Raw genomic sequence first — 25,588 nt, 5'->3', positions numbered from 1 at the left:
ATTTGGCTTATTTAGTAGTTAATTTAAGGTTCAGTTGATGGGTAAAGGGACATTTTTACTGCAGTCCCACGAGAAGAGGAGGGAACTTACATCTTCACCGCCCTCCTTGACCATATATGGTCCGTCTGGCGGCTTGGCGAGCGGCTACATCCACCCGGCGAAAGTGGACACGAGACTGTCGGTGTGTTCAGGAGAACAGTGGTTCATTATTTAGGTAAGAGAGGGAATAACACTGTATGAGAGCTGCCACGGTTGTATGACATGTAAGCTGTTTTATTTTAAGATAAACACAGATGTGGGGGTGAGCTCTAGTTAGCCGATTTGAGAGTTTTTCGAAGCTACTTGGGGCCCTGCGTCAAGTTAGCTTTAGCTGCTCAGGCCTGGCTACCGTTGTTAGCTTAGCTAAGGGGCTAACGCGCTAAATAGCCGGCTTATAAAAACTATTACGATTTACTTTTTATGTTTGACACTCTGGGCTCCTTAGACCATGATATTTATTATGGTTGGTTAACTGTGAAATGACAAAGTGTGACGTGTAGGCTGCTAACAGCTATGCTATCATGCGTTATACCGCAAAAAGCCCAACGTGCGGGCAGGTGGGACTGAAAGGAAACAAAATGCGGGTTTGGGGAGGGAGCATTATCCCCGCTATTACTGTCATTTAGTTGTCCTTAGACATTTTAGGCCTTTATACTCAAAGTTAGCCTACTTTTTAATGTAATCTGTAAAATGGTGTTATACGGTGAGTTCAATTACCGGCACATTTTTAACATTATGGTAAACAGGCAAGTGTACCGAGGTTGGTCCTGGCGCCTCATTATGTAAGCGATTAGTCATTTTTACCCTTATTTATATTCTGACATTTAACTGGTAGACTAAGACCAATTGGAAAATTGAGAAACCGTTAAACAACCTATGATCACGATTCTCCTGACACACTGCGATTCTATTTTGGTCTTAGTTTCTTCTTCATCCATATCATTTCTGTGTTTTTCTTTTCCTATAATGTAGCACTGCACAACCATGCCGTCTGACCTGGCTAAGAAGAAAGCAGCAAAGAAGAAGGAGGCTGCCAAAGCTCGCCAGCGCACCAAGAAAACTGAAGAAGTAAATGAGGAGAGTGAACAACAAGAGGCCCAGCTTAATGGAGCAGAGAGCAATGGTGAGAAGATGACTGAGGAAAAGCACTGATTGCTCACTGGATTTGTCAGCCTGTGGTAAATTTTCTAACTGAAGCTCTGTTTTCTTTAAATATATTTGATAGGTGTTGAAAATTTGACAAAGGAGCTGGATGAGTTTGAGCTGCGGAAAACGGAGGCCCGGGCAGTGACGGGTGTTCTTGCCTCCCACCCTAACAGCACTGATGTCCATATAAGCAGCCTGTCGCTCACCTTCCATGGTCAAGAGCTGCTTGCAGACACCAGCCTGGAGCTGAACTCAGGCAGACGCTATGGCCTCATTGGTCTTAATGGCACAGGTAACTAATTTATCCTGGAGCAGTATGTTTCTATTAAGACTTTAAACACACAGACATTAGAAACCAAAAGGAAAACCCCCCCCCAGCTGTTTCAAAACCTAGTATTTCATTTGGCCATCTGGCCCTTTAGGCCAAAGGGAAAAACCTGAATAACTGATGATATTAAAGGGTTCATATTACAGGAATTATATAAAGTTGACATTAGGCTTCAACCAATGACAGGGAAATGACAACATGAAATGGTTGGAACCCAAATTAAACCTTCCTGAGTTTTAAGGATTTGAAGCAAGTACCAATGAGAGAAAGATGCTGGTGACTGACACCTCAGATGGAAGGGTGTAAAAGCATTAGAAAGTTGAAGCAGAAATCTTGGCAGCTTTATGGCCCACCTGAGGCCCATGGGAGTGGCCAGTAGGGAATCTCTTATCAACACTGGTTCTGCTACACTTCCTTGTGTAGCTTGCATTTGTCAAATGTTCTTATATCACATCCCACAAAACATTTTTCTCTCTATTATTTATTTATTTATTATTTTCCCGTTTTCTGCCAGGAAAATCCATGCTGTTGTCAGCCATCGGACATCGTGAGATTCCCATTCCAGAGCACATAGATATTTACCACTTGACCCGAGAGATGGCCCCGAGCGAAAAGACTGCTCTGCAGTGTGTCATGGAGGTGGATGAACAGAGGATCATGTTGGAGAAGGAGGCAGAAAGACTTGCCCATGAAGACTGTGAGTGTTCAAATAAACTGCAGGAAGTTGAAAAATCTCTCTAATTATGCTTTAGCTATATTATAAATGCCTTTTTTTTTTTTTTTTTTTTTTGTAAACAGCTGAGTGTGAGAAGCTGATGGAGCTGTATGAGCGTCTGGAGGAGCTGGATGCAGACAAGGCGGAGATGCGAGCCTCTCGGATCCTCCACGGTTTGGGTTTCAGCACTGCGATGCAGCAGAAGAAACTGAAGGACTTCAGTGGAGGGTGGAGGATGCGTGTTGCTCTGGCCAGGTAGACACAGCTCGTATAGTACTGTACCACTGAGTTACGGTCATCCTCGTCTCTCCAGCTTTCGACTGATCCTGTGTCCCTTGTCCAAATGACAGAAAAACGCACACGATAAACGCAAACTGTAGCATTGTGTCCTGACTTCACTACCATACAGGAAACTAAAGTGGGCATAAGTTATAATTTCCTCTGTGTAGTCACGATAACCAATACAGGGAGGGGGATGAGGTGATAATGTATCCATTAAGGTAGCAGTATGAACCCTCTGTGATGTGTAACGTGTTGCCCTAATACAAGAAACGCAACAGTGGTCTCAGATCTGGTGTGAGTGACACAGACTGGGGACTATCATGTTTCTAGCATCTCCGGTTTGACAATGGAATCATTTGGATGACTAATAGGGTATTTGCATGATAGCCAGAGTGGTATTAAGTCCTAACATTTCAGTCTGTTTTGTGTAAAATATGTCTCCTGTCTCTCGATCTTCATTGTGCCCTGCCTATACAATATTGTGTTATAATGTGGAGAGGAGATAAACTAGTGTGAAACTGATATTCAAATTCACTATAATATTGAACCAAAACCAACAATCCTATTGTTTTGCTCATTTCATAATAAAGGTGCTTCAAGAACACATTTCATATTATTTGTGTGTGCACTCAGACACAGTTGCTGGAGTTGGATATATGTCCTGGTGTAAATCTCAAAGTACAGAAAGACCAATTAAAGATCTTTGATCCTGAAGATCTTCATCCATCGCACACAAAGCACAGGGCTTTTTGTAATTTTAAAATGTGGAAGCACAAGCATTCAAGACTAGTTCTGAGCTTTAGATTTGAGGAGTTAATCTAAACAAACTATCAGTATTGCTTTAAATTCAGCTGTTTGACATCTTTGTAGGGCTTTGTTCATCAAGCCCTTCATGCTGCTGCTGGATGAGCCCACTAACCACTTGGACCTGGATGCTTGCGTGTGGTTGGAGGAGGAGCTTAAGTCGTAAGTTTTCCCTCTGCTTCCTTCATTTAAGTCGGATATGGATTAAGACTCATTTTTGATCAACTTGATGGTTTTTGTCAGGTTTAAGCGAATCCTCGTGCTCATCTCACACTCTCAAGACTTCCTGAACGGTGTGTGTACCAATATCATCCACCTGCATCAGAAGAAACTGAAGTACTACACGGTAAGGGCATGCAGCTGAAGTGACTGCCAGAAAAGAAAACACCCTGAGCATGCTTTGTAGGCTTCCAAGTATCATGAATAGATTGCTATACATGTAATCACATAATGCTGAATAAGGAAACCAGAGGCAGGCTATTACTAAATATATGTGTGCCACCCTGTTGGTTGACAGTGCAAATCTATTTTCATTATAAGGGTAACTATGACCAGTATGTGAAGACCAGACAGGAACTGGAAGAGAACCAGATGAAGCGCTTTAACTGGGAACAGGACCAGATAGCACACATGAAGGTAAAAAAGGGACATCATGTGGCCACGTGTCACTGCCTGATTGGTACAGAGACTTAGGCATCCTTTTATGAAGCAGTTACTGTTGCTATAGCCACACAGTAACATTTGCACTCAATTATCTTTTTTTGTATCCCAATTTTCTAGAACTACATAGCCAGGTTTGGTCACGGCTCTGCAAAACTGGCACGACAAGCACAGAGCAAAGAGAAGACTCTGCAGAAGATGGTTGCATCAGGCTTGACTGAAAGAGTCGTGAATGACAAGGTACAGTAACTGTGGCCTATTAAATTTCATCTCTTTTTTTTTTCTCTTTTTTTAACTTAATAGTATCAGTTCACAACAATGGTTGTCACAAGCCAGTTTAAACTGTAAAGAGCCTGAAATATCGGGGAGAGAACCCAGTCAATCAGATTATTCTTGGAGCTCCAATTGGTGACAGTGGGAAGGAAGAAGTTCCCTTTAACAGGAAGAGGGTTTCCTGAATCTAATATGAGAGCTGATTTGACAAGAGGGAATGTTTTGCCTCCTATTCTACAACCTTTGAAACTGTTGCTCAGCTTGCAGCCAGGCAGTTTTTCCAACTTCTGGATCAGTAATGTATGTGTTTTTTAGGGACTGTGGTTAGTGGTGAAACCTACCAACTTAGCAGTAACCCTTCCTGTTTCCCACAGACTCTGTCATTTTATTTTCCTCCCTGTGGGAAGATTCCTCCTCCTGTTATCATGGTTCAGAATGTGAGCTTCAAGTACAGTGAGAATACAGTGAGTATAATGCATTTATATTTTCCCCTCCTTTTAAAATATGGATTTATTTGGCACACTTAGTGATTTTTGTTTCCTTTAGCCGTACATATATAAAGACCTGGAGTTTGGTATTGACTTGGACACGCGAGTGGCTCTGGTGGGACCCAATGGAGCTGGGAAATCTACACTTCTGAAGCTGCTTATGGGAGAGGTAAGGCATCTTTATCATCAGCTTAGATCTACTCCCAGTTGATTTCAGAGTGATGAGGTTTATTCTCTTGTCTCTGTAGCTCCTACCTACTGATGGTATGATCCGCAAACATTCTCATGTCAAGATTGGCAGATATCACCAGGTAAAACAAATCTTTTGAACATACTGCACAGGCTCCATCTGATTCATGGCGTTAGACACTGGTGGTGGCTGGTACAGTTAAAGATAAACGTGTGGGTTTTTAAAATTTTCTCTATAGCACCTGACTGAGCAGCTTGAGCTGGACTTGTCTCCTTTGGAGTACATGATGAAGTGTTTCCCTGAGATCAAAGAAAAGGAGGAGATGCGGAAGATCATCGGTCGCTATGGTCTAACTGGGAAACAGCAGGTAGGAAGGGGATACTTTCCCAGAACTACTATTAATTTTGTCTCCTCTCTACCATTCTAACATTTGAAACATCTTCCAGGTCAGTCCGATCAGAAATTTGTCAGATGGTCAGAAGTGCAGAGTGTGTTTTGCTTGGCTGGCCTGGCAGAACCCTCATATGCTGTTCCTTGACGAGCCTACTAATCACCTGGATATCGAGACTATTGATGCATTGGCAGAAGCGATCAACGAGTTCGAGGGTGGTATGATGCTAGTCAGCCACGACTTCAGGCTAATTCAGCAGGTATGGACTGATCACTTAAAGCAATCAATTAGACCTTGATTAGAAGTGTCGCTGTACTAATGGTCTCCCTTCCTGCAGGTGGCTCAAGAGATCTGGGTCTGTGAGAAGCAGACCATCACAAAGTGGAACAGAGACATCCTGGCATACAAAGAGCATCTGAAATCAAAGATCGAAAAACAGCAGGCACATGACATCTAGAGGAGCTTCATGCTGAGCCACTCCTTTATCTCATCAGATTTGACCTGCGAACTCCTGAAGGGATGAGCAGGAAACGTCCAAGCCAGAACTAAAACGGTCTCTTGTACATGTTGTACTGTATTTCCATCGGTTTGACAGTGCTGCACCGTGCTGAACATGACCCAAACCCCCTCCGCTGTTCTCTGATTGGCTGATTCACCCGAAGCATCTCGGTACATTTTGGAATGCATTCCATTGTGCTGTCTTCATAGGAAAGTTTTATTTTTCCACGTTCTGTTTATCCCAACATGTATGCAGCAGCTTTTAGGTCATATTTTATATTTAAAAAATTGACTTCTTTCTCCCCCCATGTAAAATTACAGTTCTGCCTTATTTAACAATGTAATGCAATAAGTTTGTCTGAATAAACGGAACATTAAAAAACAGCAACTTCCTTTGAGAAGACTTTATTGTTAATTGTAACGAATACAGTGTTTGTATCCAAAAAAACCAAAAGCTTTTAAGGAAAATAAACTATTTTACATATGTGTAAACAGGGGGGGAAAAAGCTTGGAAGGGATTAAAGAAGTTGCTTTGGGTCCTGAGTGAGCCCCATGGCTGCATAGATATGTTATATTACAGCCATTACACTGCACTGAATGAGGCTCACTGATGTAGCAGAAAATGGCTAAACTTTCCAAAAAACAAACAAACACCCTAAAACATTGGCATAATTGATAATAAGAGGGCTACTTATAAAAGAAAGCGGAGGTCAGTGCATTACCAGGATGCAGCTAAAATAACTAGTTTCAGGTGATGAGAGCTAACATCCATGCAGGCTGAGTTATAAAAACCTTGACTTCAGTGTTTTTACCTTTTTAAATGTGGGTTGTTTTTTTTTGTTTGTTTTTAGCTTAAAGCTGCGTTCACATCAAATTTAGCCATCCAATTTTTAGGCTAATTCCAGTATTCTACACTGTATGGTGGCTCATTTTTATTAAACTCTTGCCTAATCACAACTAACAATACAAATACTACTTTCAAACGGTCAAGCTAAAAAAAAAAAACTCAATTACTTCTACTGGTACATCCAGTATGACTTGAATACAGCTTCAAAATTAAAGAAAGTTAATTTCAACGCAGATAATCAGTGGAAGACATTTATCTGCCTTCATGTCCCTCTAAAACATTTGAACCGTGTTTGGTTTAACTGGCTATTTGTTGTTTAGATTCTCATTTAATACCTTAGATAAAGTCTGTTAGTCATCGCATGCTGTTGTACATTCCCAGCATAAAGTATATTTCTGCCACTTGGCTCCAACCTGATGTCTGTAATGCGAAGCTTCAGGGTTACAAAGATGCTTCCTTCTTACTGGGGTGACATGATGCAGGCCTTACCTGACAGAGCTATAATACTAAAAAGTTTAATAACTTACAGCCATTTTTTTCATCCTGGGTTAAGAGGGGCTAAACTACAGTAATATAGTAGTGTTGCTTTGGCTGGAGACGCTGTGTGGTTGTTTTTTTTCCTTCACATTCTTCTAGCATTACATTTTTACCATCTTCATAAAACATGTCACTCTGCTGCCAGGACACCCATCCATATTTCACAGCCACGTGAACGTGCTTATGTCGAGACAGACACATCCTGGGTGGACTTCTCCAGTTAACAACCACCTTCTTGTGATCATTTAGCCTGACTGCTGGCGCAAAGTGAAGCCAGATAAGGAAAAGATCTCCGGGGGTATGTTGAAGCTGCTTCGTAGTACAGGCCCCTGGAGAAACACAGGTTGCTCCAACCTGTAAAGCTGCGCATAAAGCTATAAAGTTTTTCAGGTGGCGTTTGGGGCTGCAGAGTATTAAATAGTGATTAATTCTGTATATGTAAATGTTAGAAAAAACAACTGTTGAACACAACGCTCCTGTTTAAGGTTTCAACTCAGCGCGCATGATTGACAGATTAGTGGCACTAGCTGCGGTTGAAACAGTGCAAGTAGGAGGAGTGTTTCATCAATTATGCTTTGCCCAGATGATCCTGGAGGCAGCATCTCAGAGCGGCAGCCGAAACTCGTGATGCTCACTGGGCTTCCAACTCCTCGTCTGAGACGTCGTCAGGGGAAAGGATGCGAGTGTTACTGGCCCGAATACTGTTGATGTTGGTGCAGGAGACGAGACTAGCAATTCCCATCAGACTCACCCCGGTCCCGTCCAGGTTCACCTGAGCCAGGTGGATTTGTTTCAGGAACTTTAGACCTGAAAGGAAGAGAAGAACATATACTGGGTCTGTTCATCTGAGCAAACAAAACTATAAAATCAAAGACCACCTTAGAGCTGGACGTTACCGTGATCTGTAATCCGCGTGCGGCTGAGATTAAGTTTAACAAGCTGACTGCAGCGGATCAGACCTTTCCTCACCACGTTGTCCCCCACCTGAGTGCTGGCTAACCCCAACACCTGGGAAAAAAAAAAAATAGAAAAATAGCAAAATATTAAAACCTCTGCATCAAATATTTTTTATCATAAACTGGTCTTTACATTTTGATTTCGGCCTACTCTGAATGCCCAATGATCGATTTCATTCTGCAAAAGAGTTTAACTGTGATGCTAAAATAATAAATTGAAGCCCAGCTAGTATAAAATAAGCAGGTTATCTGGTCAGACAGCTTGGGTGTCAAACGGTGAAATGAGAATCACATCGATGATCAGACACACAGACTTTACTAACATGGTTTAATTTAATCAAACATGTATGTACCATAGATCGATGTCACATTCAATCATAGACAGTATAAAGATAGATGTAGCTTCTGTGTTTGAAGAGTGAATCCAGTTCAGAAATGCCTGTTTTTTTAATGCCCACCAGATGATCATAATTGTGGTTACAAAAGGAAACAAAACAGCTCTCTGACTTGACCTCAACAATCACCTACCTGGTAAGTTTATGAGATCAGACACTCATTTTAAGTCACACTAAATAAAATATTAAGTCTATTTTGTAAATCCATTCTCTTTATCTAATTCAGAGTCAGTCTATCCTAGTTGTCACAGGCACAAGTCACCAATCTATCACAGGGCTACTATTTACACTTGCACTCGCACAAGGATAAAGCAACACCTGGATAGTACTTATTGGGATAGTCACCTGAAGGTGCGGCAGACAGGTTATGAGGTCGGCCACTCCTCGGCTGGTGACTGCAGTCCGATCCAAACAGAGCTCCTGCAGCTCCTGCATGCATCGCAGGGAGGGAAGCCCTGCATCTGTCACCTGAGTGTTGCTAAGTGACAGCTTCTTCAATCTACACAAAGTAAACACAAAACTCCTGTCAGCATTTTAATCGCAAGGAAACACCTGATATGATGGTGTCAGTGAGTGTGGAAAGGACCTGGTCAAGGTGGAGAGGTGGCTGACTCCCTGGTCTGTAACCTGTGTGTAGTCTGTCAGGTCCAGCTCTGAGAGCAGAGTCAGTCCGGAGAGGAATGACAGCCCGCTGTCTGTCACAGAGTGGCGTCCAGGGAGGGTGATGCGAGTCAACTTCAGACCTAGAAGTAAAGTAGACACCTCACAGATTCACCACAGACTTTCATACTGCAAGCTCACTCCATGCCTACCCTCATTCTTTTAATTCTTTTGCTTTATGCTCTACAAACCTGAGATGATCTGAAGGGCATGACTGCCATCTGCTACAGGGATTCCCACCAAAGTGAGGGAAGTCAGGGCAGGGTGGGTAGCAAGGTGCTCCAGAGATGCCTCAGTCACACCTGTCCCATCCAAGTTGAGCGTCTGCAGGCTGGACATCGCTGCTAGAGCCGTCAAATCCTTAACCTGAAAGAAAAACGCACAGCAAGTCGAGTAAATATCACTGAAGATCAGAGCAGTGTCACCAGCTGAATAGACCTTGCTAACAGAGATAAAGTACTTTAGTCTGTTTGATGCTGAGAAGTCGCAGCTGTGGCACAGAGGTGGGGAGCACAGCTAGTGTGGTTTCAGTCACTGCTGTCTGGTTCAGGCTTAGCTGAGAGAGGCAGGACGGCACTGACTGGAGGTACAGTACCATCCCAGCATCTGTCACTTTGGTCTGGTCCAGGGACAGGAAACACAAGTTCTTCAAACCTTAAAGGCATCAGCAGAAGGGAAATATGTATGTTGAATAAAACTACTTAAATAAGAACAGCTTATTCTGAGATCCAGTTTTGTAAATGTTGTCAACAGTGATGTTTGTGTGTGTCCAACCTGTGATATGCTGCAGGCAGGAGTCAGTCAGCTTACTACAGGAGGCCAGATTGAGGTACTGGAGTTTGACCAGGGTGGACAGGATACAGAGGCCAGAGTCTGGGAATAAAAATAAATAAATAAATAAATACAAAGACAGGGACAAACTGAAGAGCAGACTTTGCAGAAATTTGACAACTAAATTGATAAAAAGCCTAAAAACTACCAGATATAAAATGTTTTACCAGTGATGAGAGATGAGTTGACTAAACTCAGGTGCTTCAGGGCAGTGAAGGCCCGCAACTGCCGTAGGAGCTCATTGGTGGAGTACGGGTAGCTGTTTAAGACAAACTTCTGGATCGGGCAGCCGAAGAACAGCTCCAGGGTGCGTGGATGTAGCAGCCTCTCATGAGACATGTGGTTGAGCAGAAGCTCTGCTAGCTCTGGGGTCAGACCTGCTAGACTGCTGCTGTACTGCATGCTGGGAGCTGTGAGACACAGAGTCAAGAGTGAGCAAACAGCAGCGAGCAAACAAAGCTGTGAGGCACAGTTCTGTGAAGTTTTGTGACTCTTACCAGTCATGAGGTGGACCGTTGCGCGGATAGCCAAGGCACATAGTGAGGGCACGCTGGGTGCTCTGAAGGGTCTTTTAGGGGGTGATGGCTGTCCTTGGTTGGCGTGACGGTCTTCTTGCTGTGCGGCTCGTTGAAGACGCTCAACAGCAGCCTGACCTGCAGCTGCGGGCGCCAGCGGCCCTCCTGCATTCTCAGGGTCTGCCGCTTCCTCTTCTGGGCCCTCTCTGAGACACACAAACACAAGTTGTGTCCACGTGTTGTATTTTAATGTACAGATAAAGCAGATCTCCAGAGCACCCCCTGCTGTATTTCTGTGCAATGCAATAAACAGTAAGTGGAAAGGCTCTGATGAGCTGAAATATCCACATTTACTTTTGTATAAGATGCATACAGTCAAATTAATTTAGCTTAACTTAAATTGTTTTTAAAAACCAAAACTAATATTTGGATGGTTAGCTTATTACTGACCATTGCTGCACAATGAGACATAAGCATCCATTTTTCTTGCTGATTCTCACATATTATTTTCTGTATCCACTTTTCTCTCTGGCTCTTTTCTTCCTGCTGTGCAGCTCATACAAACTTTATCTTTTTTAAATGTTGGTAGAAGCTTTAAAGCATCTTTCCCTATCCCCACAACAGTAAAGAGTTTCTTTCAGACTATACCCAGACACAGATTGAGCTGGAGCTCCAAGATAATATTCATCTTTTTTTTTCTTTTGTTAACAGGGTGTTATTATAAAACGGATCATTCTGGATGCAACAGAAGTTGGAGTGCTGAAGTGTGCATGCACTTTCAAACTAATTAAATGCATCTACTTGCAAAACACTTCAGATTGCATGATTAATGTGTGTAATGTGTGTTAGGGCCACATTAACAAAAACAATATTTTGAAACAGTCATTTGAGAATGGAGTGTAAATTTCAAGAGTAAGGTCATCTCACTCTGTCCACCAAGTAATAGTGAGTTTGTAACTGTATTATTCACACTGGATTTTGGGTCCTAAAAGAAAGATAATGTCTTTCTAGCTTAAAAAGATTCTCAACACAGCATTTCTTTCAAAAAGCAAAATTTAAAAAAAAATATTTTTCTCTTAATGTGGCCCCTAACACTATTTTGTATTACAAAGCAGTATGATCGTAGTCCTTGGTCCTATAATACCATTCTAGTGCCATTCTTTTTAAACACTTGCCTGAGTCGATTTCCTTGCCCTGGCCAGCGCTGCCAGGGCTCAAATCCTCCTCGCATCCTGTTCTCTGGAAAGAAAGGCAGCCTGGGCATTCCTGTGAAAGTTACACAAACGAAAACTGTAATCCATCCAAAAATACTCTAATGCCACTGAGCTGAAGCTACAGATGCTGAGAAAAAAACTTTATACCACACACCTCTGATTAACATCTCTGATTCTCCTTGAACTAGCTCTTCTCTGTGTCTGGTTCACATTCAGAATACAATACCACAACCACACACTGATTGGCTGACCCCACCTGTAGGTTCTTAGTAAACTCAGCAGTTCTGACTTGTGTGCTGTACGTTTGGCAGAAAGGGGAATTAACCTACATATTTTCTAATACTAATCTCTCTTACAGCGTGACACACATTAGCAGGCCAATCTGTACACTAGGCCACTATATAGTGTAATAGTAAAAAAAAATCAAGCTCAAAGGAAGAGGCCAGGGTCAGCTGTTTCTGTTCACAGCGGATGAATAATGGAAACATATGGAAACAGTAATAGAGGAACAGGGAGAGGAGGGAAGCAAGAAAAATGTAGATCAAAGGAGGGATGAAGTATCCACACTCTGGAGCAGTACCGTTCGGCATGTGAAGCGGTTCTTCCTCTCCTTCTTGGTCCATATCAACATCTATGGGAGGATCTTCAGCATCACCAGGAACCAATCTCTGGCCTTGACCTGTCGAACCCCCAGAATGTCATCCAATGACTCCATAGCCATTTAAGTAACATTTAACACATTCAGCTGATCAAATAACTGAGCCCAAACAACCATGAAGAGGTGCGATGTTACAGGTGTAAAGAATCCCATTGGCTGATATACAATGTGTCATCTGATCAGGCCACCCAAGTGTATTAAACGTGACCTATTATACTCTTTTTCATACTCCTTACTTTTATTTTTGGACTCTACTTGCACGACGACCTATCCTGGGCCTCGTGCAGCCCCCTCAGTTCACCCACTCTTAAGCAGTTTTAGCTCCTTTAAACCAACTGATTGTCTGCCCCTCCCAGCCAACAGCAGGTGGGTGGGACTTCCGTGTTCACAGTCAAAGCTGTGCATCTGAAGTAATACTAAGTATATGCCCTCTCTCAGACATCATACAGCACAATAGAGGTAGAAAAATCTGTCAAACAGAGTAGTTGTAATACAAGTCAAAGGGAGCAGGTGGATTGGCTTAGAGCACAGATAATGGCCATATAAGGAAATCCCCTCTAGCTGACTCAGACCTGATCCAAGAAAATAAATAAATGAACTTTTACCTCATACTTGTACATTTACTGACTTCATTATTTTAAATGTTCAATATGAGCATGTACCTTCGGAACACTATACATGTGGTGGGAAACGGCTGTCAAAGTATATTTGTCAATTATGTGTAATAATTAAAGCTGTCCATGGGACAAGATAAATGTATGGTGGACAATCCCCTCGTTCGACCATTTCGACGGTCCCAGCCAGCTGCTTCCACAGATGGACTCCACTGACTAAGAGCAGAACAATTACGTCACTCCTCTCTGAACGTCCACTACAAACTTTAGGGTCGTTCTAACCACACACCGAGGTTGCAGAGGCGAACAAAGACTCCACCGATCGTGTAGCTGGATGAGAGACTCACTGCTCTGTTATTTATCTGACAAACTAACCTTTGAAACATGATTTGCCAAGTAAAGCGTAAATGTTACTGCAAGTAATGATTGTGACTGTAGTCCTGTAGGATTCTAACATCATCATGAAGAGTCCCAACATTTAGTAAACCGTTCAATAAAAAAAGTTTGGAAAAAAGCAAATCTCTACTTGTTTTATTCCATTTAGTACGTTTATTTTTATTGCTTTTTATATTAGGTTTAAATAAAGTAAATCATACTTACCCCAGTCATGGGATCCACGCCGTAAAGGAGGAACTCCAGGAATCCCTGCATAATTCACTGCCTCTTCCCACAGCTGGTTAGGTAGTGGAGGAGGTATAACAGGGACCTGATCTCCCACCATGTCCTGGCCAGGAGGAGGCTGAGGAGGCGCAACACAAGGAGGCGGCTCAGCACTGTGGCCTGCTGGACTTGTTTCCTGAGGCGTCTCTGGAGGAGTGGTCTGAATACACAGTGCAGCGTTAGGCGTAAGGCCGAGAGAGCGGAGGGAGCAGGCAAGCTCAGCCTCCCCAAAGCGCTTCCGTGGGAAACCCTGAAGGAGAGAAAAGGAGGGTAGGCAGGGGTGACGTCCGGTGATGTGCTCCACAACGCTGCGCAGAGGGGCATCAGCTGGGAAGCGCTCACGCATGGACTCACCAGACGGCAGTCGAATCTGCAGCAAAACACAAATATACATGACAAGGTTATTACAGTCAACTTCATTTCTAAAACTAGAAACGATACTGTGTCCTTAAAAACGGAATCAAAATGAAAATAAAAATAAATTTTATATATATATACACATACATATATAAATATACATACATATATAAAGAGGAAATATTTTTAGTTTTTGCCAATATAATGTCACGCTTTCAACACATTAATATATTAGTATTAACTCATACAGCAGGTAAAATAAGTACTGAACACATCACCAGTTTTCTAGGTAAATGTATTTAAAAAGGCACTATTGCCATGAAGTTCTCACCAGATATCGGTTACAACCCATCCAATCCACACATGCAAAGAAATTAAACCATAGATGTCCATAAACTAAGTTATGCGTAATAGAGAAATGACACAGGGAAAAAACACATGACGAAAGGGACGTGCAAAAATCATTAAAGTCATGACGCCACCTGAAATCCGTCAGTATTTAGAAAGCAATCCTGACACTCAGTGCAAATTAATATCAGCTGGTTCAGTTCCAACTGATGGCCTAAAAAAGAACATCTCATGATGGGTAAATGAGCTCTCTCAACAACTTAGCAAACCATACTGAAGGCATTAGTTGCAGCAGAATTTCTAAACTACTGAAGGTTCCAGTGAGCACTGTTGGGGCCATAATCTGGAAGTAGAATGTACATCATTTCACCATAAACCACCCTTGACCATGTGCTCCATGCAAGATTTCAGACAGACAACTGAAAAGAGTTATCAGAAGTGTCGCGTATGAGCCAAGGACCACTTGTGGTGAGCCACAGAAAGTGGTAGAAGAGACAGGTACAGTTGTTTCGAAGAAAAGTAATGCGCTCAACCACCATGGCCTGTATGCACACTCAACAAGCAAGACTCCATTGCTGAAGAAAAAACATGTTGCTGAACAACATTTAGACAAGCCTATTAAACAGGATGCCCTAGTGCACACTAGGGCTGCTCGATTATGGCAAAAATGATAATCACGATTATTTTCACTGAAATTGAGATCACGATTATTTGACGATATTTATTTAACCCTTTAAGACCTACCATAGAACCAAGTCCACCAGAGCTTATATTATTTTTTTACATGCTGTAGTGCCATTTGTGGGAGCATTTCAAGTTGCTATACATCAATACAACTGTTATAGCCCATATTTTAATAATATGTATGCATTAAGTCCATAGTAATTACATAAATTGCAAAAAAGTGCAATAAACTACAAAAAAAAATTGAAAATCGCTTTTGTTTTGTTTACATATATTTCTACTTGGAGAAATTTAAGAGGTTTATCCCTCAAAACTTTAAATACAATAAAGTTGCAAAAAATAGTTTCCCACCACAGGAAATTTATTTTGAGTGTCTTCATAGTTTTATTTTGGAGATACACCAATTTTTATACACTGCAGGAAAAACAAAAAACAATCCTATGATGCAAATTTGCAAAGAAAACAGCATGTGCATCATTTTACTGTGGGAAGTGTTACGAACAGCTGATAGGAACGGCAAAGCGTGTTTCTGGAATATTATGTTTTTGTTCCTGCAAGCGCTTTTTATGCAATTTTTGCAAAGCTATATGTGGAACGAAACCGTGACCGAGGACAAGCTGATGGCATCAGATGTAAGTACAACTCCTCCGGTTTCATATGCAAAACAAATTATTGCGCTAGCTTACACGGTTCAGGTTCTACAGGGATTTAACAATAGTTACGCAAAACGGAGCGTGCTGCTCTGACCGGCTTTAAAGGGTTAACAATGACTTTAAAAAAATAATATAAAATGGTGTGCAACACCACTGAAGTTTTGTTTTTTTTTAAACTCTTTTCAACCAACGGCAGTCACTCTCCTCTCCAAATAACTTCTGCTTAGCTTTCCGAGCTTCCCTCGGGTCCTCTTAATCAGCGGTCTCCACCCTTTTTTGCGCCACGGACCGGTTTATGCCCGACAATATTTTCACAGACGGCCTTTAAGGTGTCGCGGATAAATGAGGGAGGGGCTAATAATCGGCTCAGTCATTTTTAATGATCGTTGAAAGCCCAGATCGTAATCGTGATTAAAATTCGATTAATTGAGCAGCCCTAGTGCACACCATGTTTGGAGGTCAAAGGCACTGCATATCACCACAAAAACACCATACCAACAGTGAAGTTTGGAGGTGGGTTCATCATGGTGTGGGGCTTTTTTTCAGTATATGGTACTGGGGGGGCTTCATATAATTGGAGGACATATGAATGGAAAAATGTACTGAGACATTCTTGATAAAACTCTGCTGCCATCTACGAAAATGAAACGAGAGTGGACAGCAAGTCAAAGATCCTGAACACAGCCAAGGAAACTCTCAGTTGGTTTGAGAGAAAGAAAATAAAGCTGCTAGAATGACCCAGCCAATCACCTGACCTAAATCCAGTTGAAAATATATGAAAAGAACTTAAGGTCAGAGTTCATAGAAGAGGCCCACAGAACCTTCAGGATTTGACAACTGTTCATTTGGAAGAACGGGCCAAAATCAAACCTCAGCGATGCATCCAACTAGTTTGTGTCTTGAAGCTGTCATCACCAACAAAGGCCTTTGTGCAAAGAATAACTGTCTTCACAAGTGGTTTGTTTGTATTGTAACACCATCTTTGAACTGACACTGAAACTAATAAGTAGTATACTTCAATTAAACATTTTCAAACAATAAAAAGTAAAATAAAAGAATATAATACACTCTGCAAAATGACTGAGACTAAACTGAAAACTAAAATTCTGAATCTATCATGATTAAGGTTCTTCACAGGCCCACCATGAGAATGCAGTTGTTGTCCACATTTGTCTGAATCTTTCCTCCAAGCTTTTGCCCTTCACTGCTGGGAGGAGACGCGTCTGCAGCAGCATTGGTCTGTTTCTTATCCTGCAGGCTCCTCCGATCCTCAGCGATCCGCTTCAGCACCAACTCGCGCTCCTGCGAATGCAGAAGAACACAAAATGTTCTAAGAACAATAAAACAGGAGGTCTATACTCAAATATTAATTTTCAAATGTATTATTCATGTATACAAAACAACAACAACAAACTCAGCTTGAGCACGTGACACCTCTTTTACTCCCCACAGTGACCATCATGCTTCAGTTCAACCACACTGTAGTACACATCTGTTTTTTTTAAATGTGCACCCAGAGAAAAATGTATGGACGCTCCTATTCTAGCTCATAGAGCAGCATACTTCCCCGTGTAGTGTTCAGCCAGCACCAGCAGCACCCAAACAAAGTTTCTGGACCGCATGTAAAGTGAGATGCAATTGGCCTCATTCACTAATATGTGAAAAGCTCCAAAAAAAATAAGTGCACTGGCAAATTTACCATTTTGTGAAATGTGCCCACAGGCCAGTTTTGTTCTTACCACCACGTGTAACGTCAGTGAATGAGACTCATTCTTAATCCACAGGCTTGTATTACTATCTGCTTATTCACATACCTCCACACTCCCTTTTGTCTTTATCTGGAAACACATTAACTTCAAGATGTAAAGGAGGAAGTAGTGATCTTCAAAAAACAGAGGCGGCACATCTAAAGCAAAAGCAGGGGAATTTCCAGCTGAAAAAACTGAAACAACAGTGTTTGAGAAAAGCACCTTTCCAAAGTGTTTCCTCAGGAGTGATGGGAAAAAACAGACGTGCTGCAGTAGGTTAGTAAGGTGGCAAATGCCAACAAGAAATATGGCTCAAGTAAAAAACAGAAAACAACAGAAAAGAGGAAAACAGCAGGAAAAATATCTAAACGTAGACAAGACGAAAAAAAGGAGGCAGAGGTGGACAATAAAAGGTGCAGATGATCAATTACCGATGTTTGTTTAATCGTACACTCGATGCAAATAAGCATCACATTCTATGTTGGCAGAGCTACAATGTGACAGGTTATACAAATTAAGATATGCACAACTGGCCAAAGCGACACCAGCATGGAGGCACACCCCAGCACATGTGACGTCAAATTTGTCACACGCCGCCATGCGATAGGGTAAGCAGTGAGCATAAAAGTGAAATGAGAGCTACAGGGATTGAGCTAAAGCTTAAGCCATTATTATCGAGAGCCTTATAAATCTGCCGAACACTTGACTTTCTTCCTTGTGTGATAATAAGACAACTGCCAGTCAGATAGATTAAGCACCAGAAGTCTTTTCAGCAATGCTCACCTGTTTCTTCTGCCTTCTCTCTGCTCTGACTTCCTGAGCGACGCGTTGTCTCTCTTTCTCCTCAAAGTCACTTTTGTCTGATTTGATCCGCGACTCGACTGGCGGTGGTGGGTCCTGGGAGCATGATTGCGGTGACCTTAGCACCAAGGAAGGACCCGCTGTTAAAGACAGAAAAAGAAAATCTCATGATGCACACTACACTATCCAATTCCTTAAGTTATACTTAAATGAATGATTACAATCATCAATTTTAGGATATTATAATAAAAGAAAACTTTACTCGAAGTCCAACCGATGGATTAAGAGCAGTAACAACAGTAAGAAACAGTTTTTATATAGCTTGGAGTGGGGTATTACCTCTGCTGTCAGTGGGAGATGTGCGAGACTCTGAAGCGTGTGCTGCCTCTTTGGGTGGGTTGAATGCAGAAAAAGCTGTCCCAGCTGGCTGTGAAGGCTGCGGGACCAACGTGTGTCGCAGGTATTGACCCTGTACAAGCCTTTCAACATGCAAGAGCGAGACACAGAAGTAAGTGGCTGAAAGAAGTGGTCTATTATACAGAAAGATCATAGCTAGCTAGCTCCACAGATTAAAAAAAAACAAAAAACAAAACAGAGGGCTGATTACTCACCAATCAGCTGCCTCAGCCACAGAAAAATGCCCCGCCTGCATAGCCGCTTGTATCTGCTCTTCTGTGAATCCCATCTCGCTAAGGACGAGGAATAACTCCCCGATAGTCTGCAAGAAAGGATCAAACAAATGCTGACAAAGCAGCTTTTTTTTTGGCTGTTTTCCCTCCTTATCGGTCACTGCTCAAACAATGGCTACTAAGATACTGTTTATCTGACTCATAATGTCGTCATGTGTGAAAGAACGTGTAAAAAGTGATTTAATATGGTCTCTCTCATTTTATTAGTGTTTTATTGGTATATAATGTGCATGCTATTAGCAATTTGTGATGTATGATTAACCATACACAAATATAGCCATATATTGAACCAGCTGATATCAGGTATGGAAAAAAACATGGCGTTTAGCTGGGTCACATCAGGTTTGGGCAGGGTAAGTGTTCAGAGGAGCTACAAATTACGCTCTTATGTTCTATTTGGCATAAACTGAGAGAACAATAAAGCTAGTTGATGCATTAATTACTTCTAGGTTCAACTTTTGTAATTCATTATTAGAAGTTAGCTCTAAAAGCTCCCTGAAAAGCCTTCAGTTGATCCAAAATGCTGACGCGAGAGTACTAACAGGGACTAGAAAGAGGGAGCGCATTTCTTCCATATTAGCTGTTAAACCTAGACGTGAACTGAAAATCCTTCTCTTCTTATCTTATCTTAAAGAGCTAATAGTACCTCACTGTCCTAACAGAGAAGTTCATTCTCAGACTGCTGGTTTACTTGTGGTTCCTAGAGTTTCTAAAAGTCAAATGGGAGGCCGAGCCTTCAGTTTTCAGGCCCCTCTTCTGTGGAGCCAGCTCCTAGTTTTGATTCAGGAGACAGACACCCTCTCTACTTTTAAGATTAGGCTTACGACTTCCCTTTTTGATAAAGGTTAGTGTGTGGGCTGGATCAGGTGACCTTGAATCATCCCTTAGTTATGCTGTAATAGGCTCTAGCTGCTTGGGGATTCCCATGGTGCACTGTGCATTTCTTCTTCACTCATCTCCCTGTATTTTTACACACCACTACTGCATTTAATCATTAGTAATTATTAAACTCTACTCTCTCATATAGTTTTGTCCTGTTTCTTATTCCCCTCACCCCCAACTGGTAATGGCAGAAGGCTGCCCCTCCCTGAGCCTAGTTTCAACTGTTTTTTTCCTATTAAATAGGGATTTTCCTTACCACTATTGCCAAGTGCTTACTCAGAGATGGTCATCTGATTGCTGGGTGTCTTTCTAATATCCCTACACTATAAAGCATCTGTTGCTGTGTACTGGTGCTATATAAATAAAAGGGAACTGAAAAAAGACGAACATAAATAAAGGTACAATAGCCAGTATTTTTCTTCTTCAGTGGTTTAATAATACTGATTAAGTTAACCAAAGGCGGCTTTAGTGTTTGCAGATCACTGGTAGTTCCCAAATCGTGTGCATTAATGCATGTCGGCCCAAAAACCCTTGAATGAGCGTTAAATTTATTGTATCACTGTAGAATAAAAAGTCTGATTGACAGCAAGGAGGTAAAGTCCAGTGCAACTAAAAAGAAGAACTGATGACACTGCAGAAGACATCAAGAGAACTTCCTGCGTATACGAATGCATGCGTGCCTTAAGGTTTGCCCTTTGGTGTGCTTTGGACACAAAATGTTTGAGGAAAAAAAACAATTACAGTAAATTTGCAGATGAAATATTAACCATTTACTCCATAACAACATCAGCTATGCGAACTAGTAATTACCTGTTATATTGGCATTCCCATAATGCTAAGAAGTGATCATATTTTATTGCCTAATGCAGCCCTTATAAACTGTTTCAATACTAAAATAGAGCTACTCTTCTCATTCGTCTTTGATAGCATAATAAAACCGTAAAAACTTTACCATATGTCCCAAATAAGGGCCCTAGAAGTGGGTGTTATAGTGTTATTAAATTGTTGTCGGTAAACCTAACACGTACAGACATTATACATCAGTACCATTGTCTGTGTTGCAGTGTGGGCTGCAACTCACAAGGGTAATTTCCATAATTATTTATTATCCGTTTCCCCTTAAAACCCTCCAATTCTGAGTTAAACATTAGTTCGCAAAGTTTACAGTAGGAAATTTTATTCCATGTCCGAGTGAAAGACATCGACTCACAATCGAAACTGCAAATTTAAACTTAAAACAGTAGCTAGCAAGCTTAGCCCAGAGCTAATGCTAAGTATGTTGGTATTTGGAGGTCTGTCAACAACAGCGTTAGCATGAGCTAACCGTTAGCTGAACGGGCTAGCAGGCTGATATTTTGGTGCTACACAGGGTGATGTGTCGGAAGCTAGTAGATAATTTGGAGCTTACCGCAGGGTTAGAGGAACTCATGGCGTTGTTTCAAGGTTCCCGTGCAGAAATCAAAGTGAAAGTGATGCTCATTTGCAACTTTATTGACTTCCTCGGGTGTGTTTGGAGAGCCTCTGTGTATGCTAGCTGCAATGACCTCCCCCACTCACAGCAAGAGCCTATCAGCACATAGGATAGTGGAGGGTTTTCCCCTGCGTGTCCACAATAAACTGATCAATGAACTACAGAGACTGAACCCAATCAGCCTTATCAATAACCCTCATCAACTATTGCCACATGTGTGCAGCTTCTCTGGTCTGTGAACATTTAGGTAGTTTGGCAATAATAACAGCATGACAGATAGGTCACACTTACTTTATGACTTATTATCTAAAATCAAATCAAATCACTTTTATTGTCACGTCACATGTGCAGGTACACTGGTACAGTACATGCGAGTGAAATTCTTGTGTGCGAGCTTCACAAGCAACAGAGTTGTGCAAAAATACAATTACATAAAACAAACAAATTATAAGAATGGCTAAATCTGAGAGTAATAAATATATGTACAATATAAGAGTGTATGCATTACTGGATGTGTATACTAAATATGTTTTTCTACGTGTGTGTGTGTGTGTGTGTGTGTGTGTGTGTGTGTGTGTGTGTGTGTATACATATTTTACAAATTAAATAGAGTAAACAATAAAATAAAATATATAGAATATACAGAGGTTGGTAGTTGGACATGTGCAAAACAGTGGCATTTATATACAGTGTGGAGTGCATAATGCTAAAGTTCCAGTAGTGAAGGTGAGGTGTCTATGAAGTGTTCAGCAGTCTGATGGCCTGATGGAAAAAGCTGTCTCTCAGTCTGCTGGTACGGGACCGGATGCTGCAGAACCTCCTTCCTGATGGAAGTAGTCTGAACAGTTAATGGCTGGGGTGACTGGAGTCCTTGATGATCCTCCCCGCTTTCCTCAGGCACTGCTTCCTGTAGATGTCTTGGAGGGAGGGAAGCTCACCTCCAATTATCCGTTCAGAGCACCGCACTACTCTCTGGAGAGCTTTGCGGTTGTAAGCGGTGCTGTTGCCATACCAGGTGGTGATGCATCCAGTGAGGATGCTCTCAATGGCACAGTGATAGAAGGTCCTGAGGATGCAGGGGCTCATGCCAAATCTTTTCAGTCTCCTGAGAAAGAGGAGGCGCTGCTGCGCCTTCTTCACTGTTTTGTTTGTGTGTACTGACCACGTAAGATCCTCAGCCAGATGTACACCAAGGACCCGGAAGCTGCTCACTCTCTCCACAGCAGCGCCGTTGATGGTGATAAGGGTTTGTACTTCTCTGCACCTCCGGAAGTCCACTATCAACTCCTTTGTCTTTGCGATGTTGAGGGTGAGATGGTTGTCTTGACACCAGTGGGTCAGGGCGCTGACCTCCTCCCTGTAGGCCGTCTCATCACCGTTGGTGATAAGACCCACCACTGTAGTGTCGTCCGCAAACTTCACAATGATGTTGGAGTTGTTAGTGGCCATGCAGTCGTAGGTGTAGAGTGAGTACAGGAGAGGGCTCAGTACACACCCCTGTGGAGCACCAGTGTTCAGTGTGATGGGGGATGAGGTGATGCTGCCCAGTCTGACCACCTGGCGTCTGTCAGACAGGAAGCTAAGGATCCAGCTGCAGAGGGAGCTGCTCAGTCCTAGATCCTGCAGTTTCCTGTCCATGTTCGAGGGAACGATGGTATTGAATGCTGAGCTGTGATCTACAAACAGCATTCTCACATACGTGTCTCTCTTCTCCAGGTGTGACAGGGCAGTGTGTAGTGTCAGGGCTATGGCATCATCAGTGGACCTGTTGTGGCGGTATGCAAATTGTAGAGGGTCCAGTGAGTCGGGTAGTGAAGAGCAAATGAAGTCCCTGACCAGCTTCTCGAAGCATTTGCTCATGATGGGGGTCAGGGCTACAGGTCGCCAGTCGTTCAATGAGGACATGGTGGAGGATTTGGGTGCTGGGACGATGGTGGCCATTTTGAAGCAGGCTGGGACTACAGACAGAGAGAGGAAAGGTTGAAGATGTGCGTGAACACTCCAGCCAGCTGAGCCGTGCATGACTTGAGGATGCGGCCGGGAATCCCGTCCGGACCAGTAGCTTTGCGCGCGTTCACCTTCCTGAAGCAACTAAAATAATATAATAAAAAAAGAAATTGCAATTTATTAGGTACACTTTATGAGCTGCATCCAGCAGATAATTCTACCCTTTGAAAATCTTAGAAATATTGTTTTCATCTACTGTTTATCTACTGATAGAATAAAAATGCTTATTTTAAAGTAGATTGGTATTAACGTCAAAGGGCTATGATGTGTTATATGCTATTGATGGTATTTGATCATGTAGTCTAGCACAATACCTCGAGTATACAGGCCTAGTAACATTAGTTAATATACACTTATAATAAACCGCATTAAACTGAGATTGTAGGTTTACCTAAGATCTGGTATACATCATTTTACAGGTGTACCAGAAACTTCCTTTGCTCAACACTCTGGGATCTCCGTTGTGGTATTTTGTGCTTCACAATGCACCACACATTTTCAATGGGAGAAAGGTCTGGACTACAGGTAGGTCATTCTAGTACCCGCACTCTTTTACTACAAAGTCACGCTGTTGTGACACATGCAGAATGTGGCTTAAGCAGGGACGTCCCTGAAAAAGATGTCACTTGGATGGCAGCATATGTTGCTCCAAAACCTCTATGTACTTCTCAGCATTAATGGTGCCTTCACAGATGTGCAAGTTACCAATGTCGTGGGCACTAACACACCCCCATACCATCACAGATTCTGGCTTTTGAACTTTGTGCTGACAACAATCCACATGATCCTTTTCCTTTTTGGCCTAGAGGACACAAAGTTCATGATTTCCAAAAGCAATTTGAAAAAGTGGACTCGTCAGACCACAGCACACTTTTCCACTTGGCGTCAGTCCATCTGAGATGAGCTCAGGCCCAGAGAAGCCGGTGGCATTTCTGGGCTGTATCTGGAGTTGATATATGGCTTTCGTTTTGCATGGTAGAGTTTTAACTTGCACTTGTAGATGTAGGGACAAACTGTGTTAACTAACAATAGTTTTTCTGAAGTATACCTGAGCCCACATGGTAATATCCTTTACATCATTCCTCAACTTTCCCAGTCTTTTGCTGCACCTGTCCCAGCTTTTTTGGAACCTGTTGCAGGCATCAAATTCAAAATGAGTGAAGATTTGCAAAACAACAATAAAGTTTATAATATAATATTTAGTTTATAATGTTTATAATGTAAATATAATAAAGTTTATCATGTAATATTTAGTTTGTATTCACTGGGCTCTTTTATTTATTTTACTTTATTTATTTTTCCTACTTAACTGTCTCCATTTTTGTGCAATCTTGACCTTATTGAACTATTTTGTATTTGTTATGTTCTGTATGTATGTGTTTCATGTTTTGTGTGCTGTGAGATAGTAACAGTGAATCAGGGAGAGGAAGTGGGGCAGCTATGAATAGGATGAAGCGTGGAAAGGCATCTGGTCCAGGTGAGATATCTGTGGAGGTATGGAGATGTCTGGGCGAGAGGGCAGTGCACTTTTTAACCACACTATTTAACACAAACTTCAATCAGGAATCGAGAAAACGTTGTTCTGGTTCTGATTTCAAGAGCACCGGTGCAGAGCTGTAGTAACTACAGAGGGATAAAGCTGATGAGCCATGAAGACGTGGGAAAGAGTTGCTGAAGCTAGATTAAGAAGAGAGATGATGATCAGCAAGCGGCACCGTGGCTTCACGCCACAAAAGAGGCCTACTGATGTGATCTTTGTTTTGTATTAAGCAAGAAGATTTTGTTCAGAGTTTTATTGATGCTGATTTTCATTCTATCATATTTATCTTTTTATTCATTCTTCCTCTTTCTGCTTCTTTTACAGGTCGCCACAGGGTACCATCTGCCTCCATCTCACCCTAACATCCTTCTCTGTCACATCAAACCTCTACAGGTCCTTCTTCATTACATCCATGAACGTTTTCTGAGGTCTTCCTGTTTATCTCTTGACTGACAGCTCCAACATCTAACATCTTCCGTCTAATATAGCCACTGTCCCTGCTCTGCACACATCCAAACCATCTCAACCTTGCATCTCCAACTTTATCTCCAAATGTGAGCTGTCCCTCTGATATAGTCATTACTAATCTTGTCCGTTCTGGTCTCTCCCAGTGAGAATCTTAACATCATCTGCTCCCCTAGCTCAACCTCCTGTCTTTTTGTCAGTGCCAGATTTTAATTCATTGAGCTCTTTTATTTTATTTCACT

At 42.0% G+C, this 25,588-nt stretch overlaps 2 protein-coding genes across 3 annotated transcripts; one reads left to right on the top strand and one right to left on the bottom strand.

Moving 5' to 3' along the window:
* The first annotated feature begins 149 nt into the window (after positions 1–149).
* Positions 150–6,193, top strand: LOC146625495 (ATP-binding cassette sub-family F member 2). Its single transcript, XM_085362238.1, has 15 exons — positions 150–214; positions 1,012–1,162; positions 1,265–1,477; positions 2,028–2,210; positions 2,312–2,483; positions 3,381–3,476; positions 3,558–3,660; positions 3,855–3,950; positions 4,095–4,214; positions 4,622–4,711; positions 4,794–4,904; positions 4,984–5,046; positions 5,164–5,292; positions 5,372–5,575; positions 5,654–6,193. The coding sequence occupies exons 2-15, from the start codon at positions 1,024–1,026 to the stop codon at positions 5,771–5,773; spliced, it is 1,839 nt and encodes a 612-aa protein (XP_085218364.1). The 5' UTR covers positions 150–214; positions 1,012–1,023; the 3' UTR covers positions 5,774–6,193.
* A 119-nt stretch (positions 6,194–6,312) lies between these two features.
* Positions 6,313–21,403, bottom strand: LOC146625494 (uncharacterized). Of its 2 annotated transcripts, XM_085362235.1 has the most exons (17): positions 21,272–21,403; positions 18,904–19,010; positions 18,632–18,771; positions 18,275–18,432; positions 16,887–17,045; positions 13,642–14,071; positions 12,350–12,448; positions 11,727–11,821; positions 10,538–10,757; positions 10,208–10,450; positions 9,984–10,082; positions 9,670–9,863; positions 9,401–9,575; positions 9,136–9,292; positions 8,895–9,048; positions 8,095–8,206; positions 6,313–8,005 (listed from the first exon to the last, which is right to left on the bottom strand). In XM_085362235.1, the coding sequence occupies exons 1-17, from the start codon at positions 21,290–21,292 to the stop codon at positions 7,830–7,832; spliced, it is 2,739 nt and encodes a 912-aa protein (XP_085218361.1). In that variant the 5' UTR covers positions 21,293–21,403; the 3' UTR covers positions 6,313–7,829. The 2 variants fall into 2 exon arrangements, with proteins under 2 accessions (XP_085218361.1, XP_085218362.1); XM_085362236.1 differs by lacking the exon at positions 12,350–12,448.
* Positions 21,404–25,588: the final 4,185 nt, after the last annotated feature.

This window comes from Diplotaxodon limnothrissa, linkage group LG9 (genome assembly GCF_057381915.1).
Source record: "Diplotaxodon limnothrissa isolate DT_005_m linkage group LG9, D_limnothrissa_male_GT1.1, whole genome shotgun sequence".
Classification (NCBI taxonomy): domain Eukaryota; kingdom Metazoa; phylum Chordata; class Actinopteri; order Cichliformes; family Cichlidae; genus Diplotaxodon; species Diplotaxodon limnothrissa.
This window is presented reverse-complemented; position numbering and strand designations above follow the sequence as displayed.

Excerpts from the sequence above, each read along its gene's own strand:
- LOC146625494 (XM_085362235.1), bottom strand. The coding sequence starts at position 21,292 with ATGAGTTCCTCTAACCCTGCG. Across the intron at positions 12,449-13,641 it reads GCGTGGATCCCATGACTGGG|GTCAAGGCCAGAGATTGGTT; the intron begins GTAAGTATGATT and ends GGGGTTCGACAG. Across the intron at positions 10,758-11,726 it reads AAGGAAATCGACTCAGGCAA|GGCCCAGAAGAGGAAGCGGC; the intron begins GTGTTTAAAAAG and ends TGTCTCAGAGAG.
- LOC146625495 (XM_085362238.1), top strand. The coding sequence starts at position 1,024 with ATGCCGTCTGACCTGGCTAAGAAGAAAGCAGCAAAGAAGAAGGAGGCT. Across the intron at positions 1,478-2,027 it reads CATTGGTCTTAATGGCACAG|GAAAATCCATGCTGTTGTCA; the intron begins GTAACTAATTTA and ends GTTTTCTGCCAG. Across the intron at positions 5,576-5,653 it reads ACTTCAGGCTAATTCAGCAG|GTGGCTCAAGAGATCTGGGT; the intron begins GTATGGACTGAT and ends CCCTTCCTGCAG.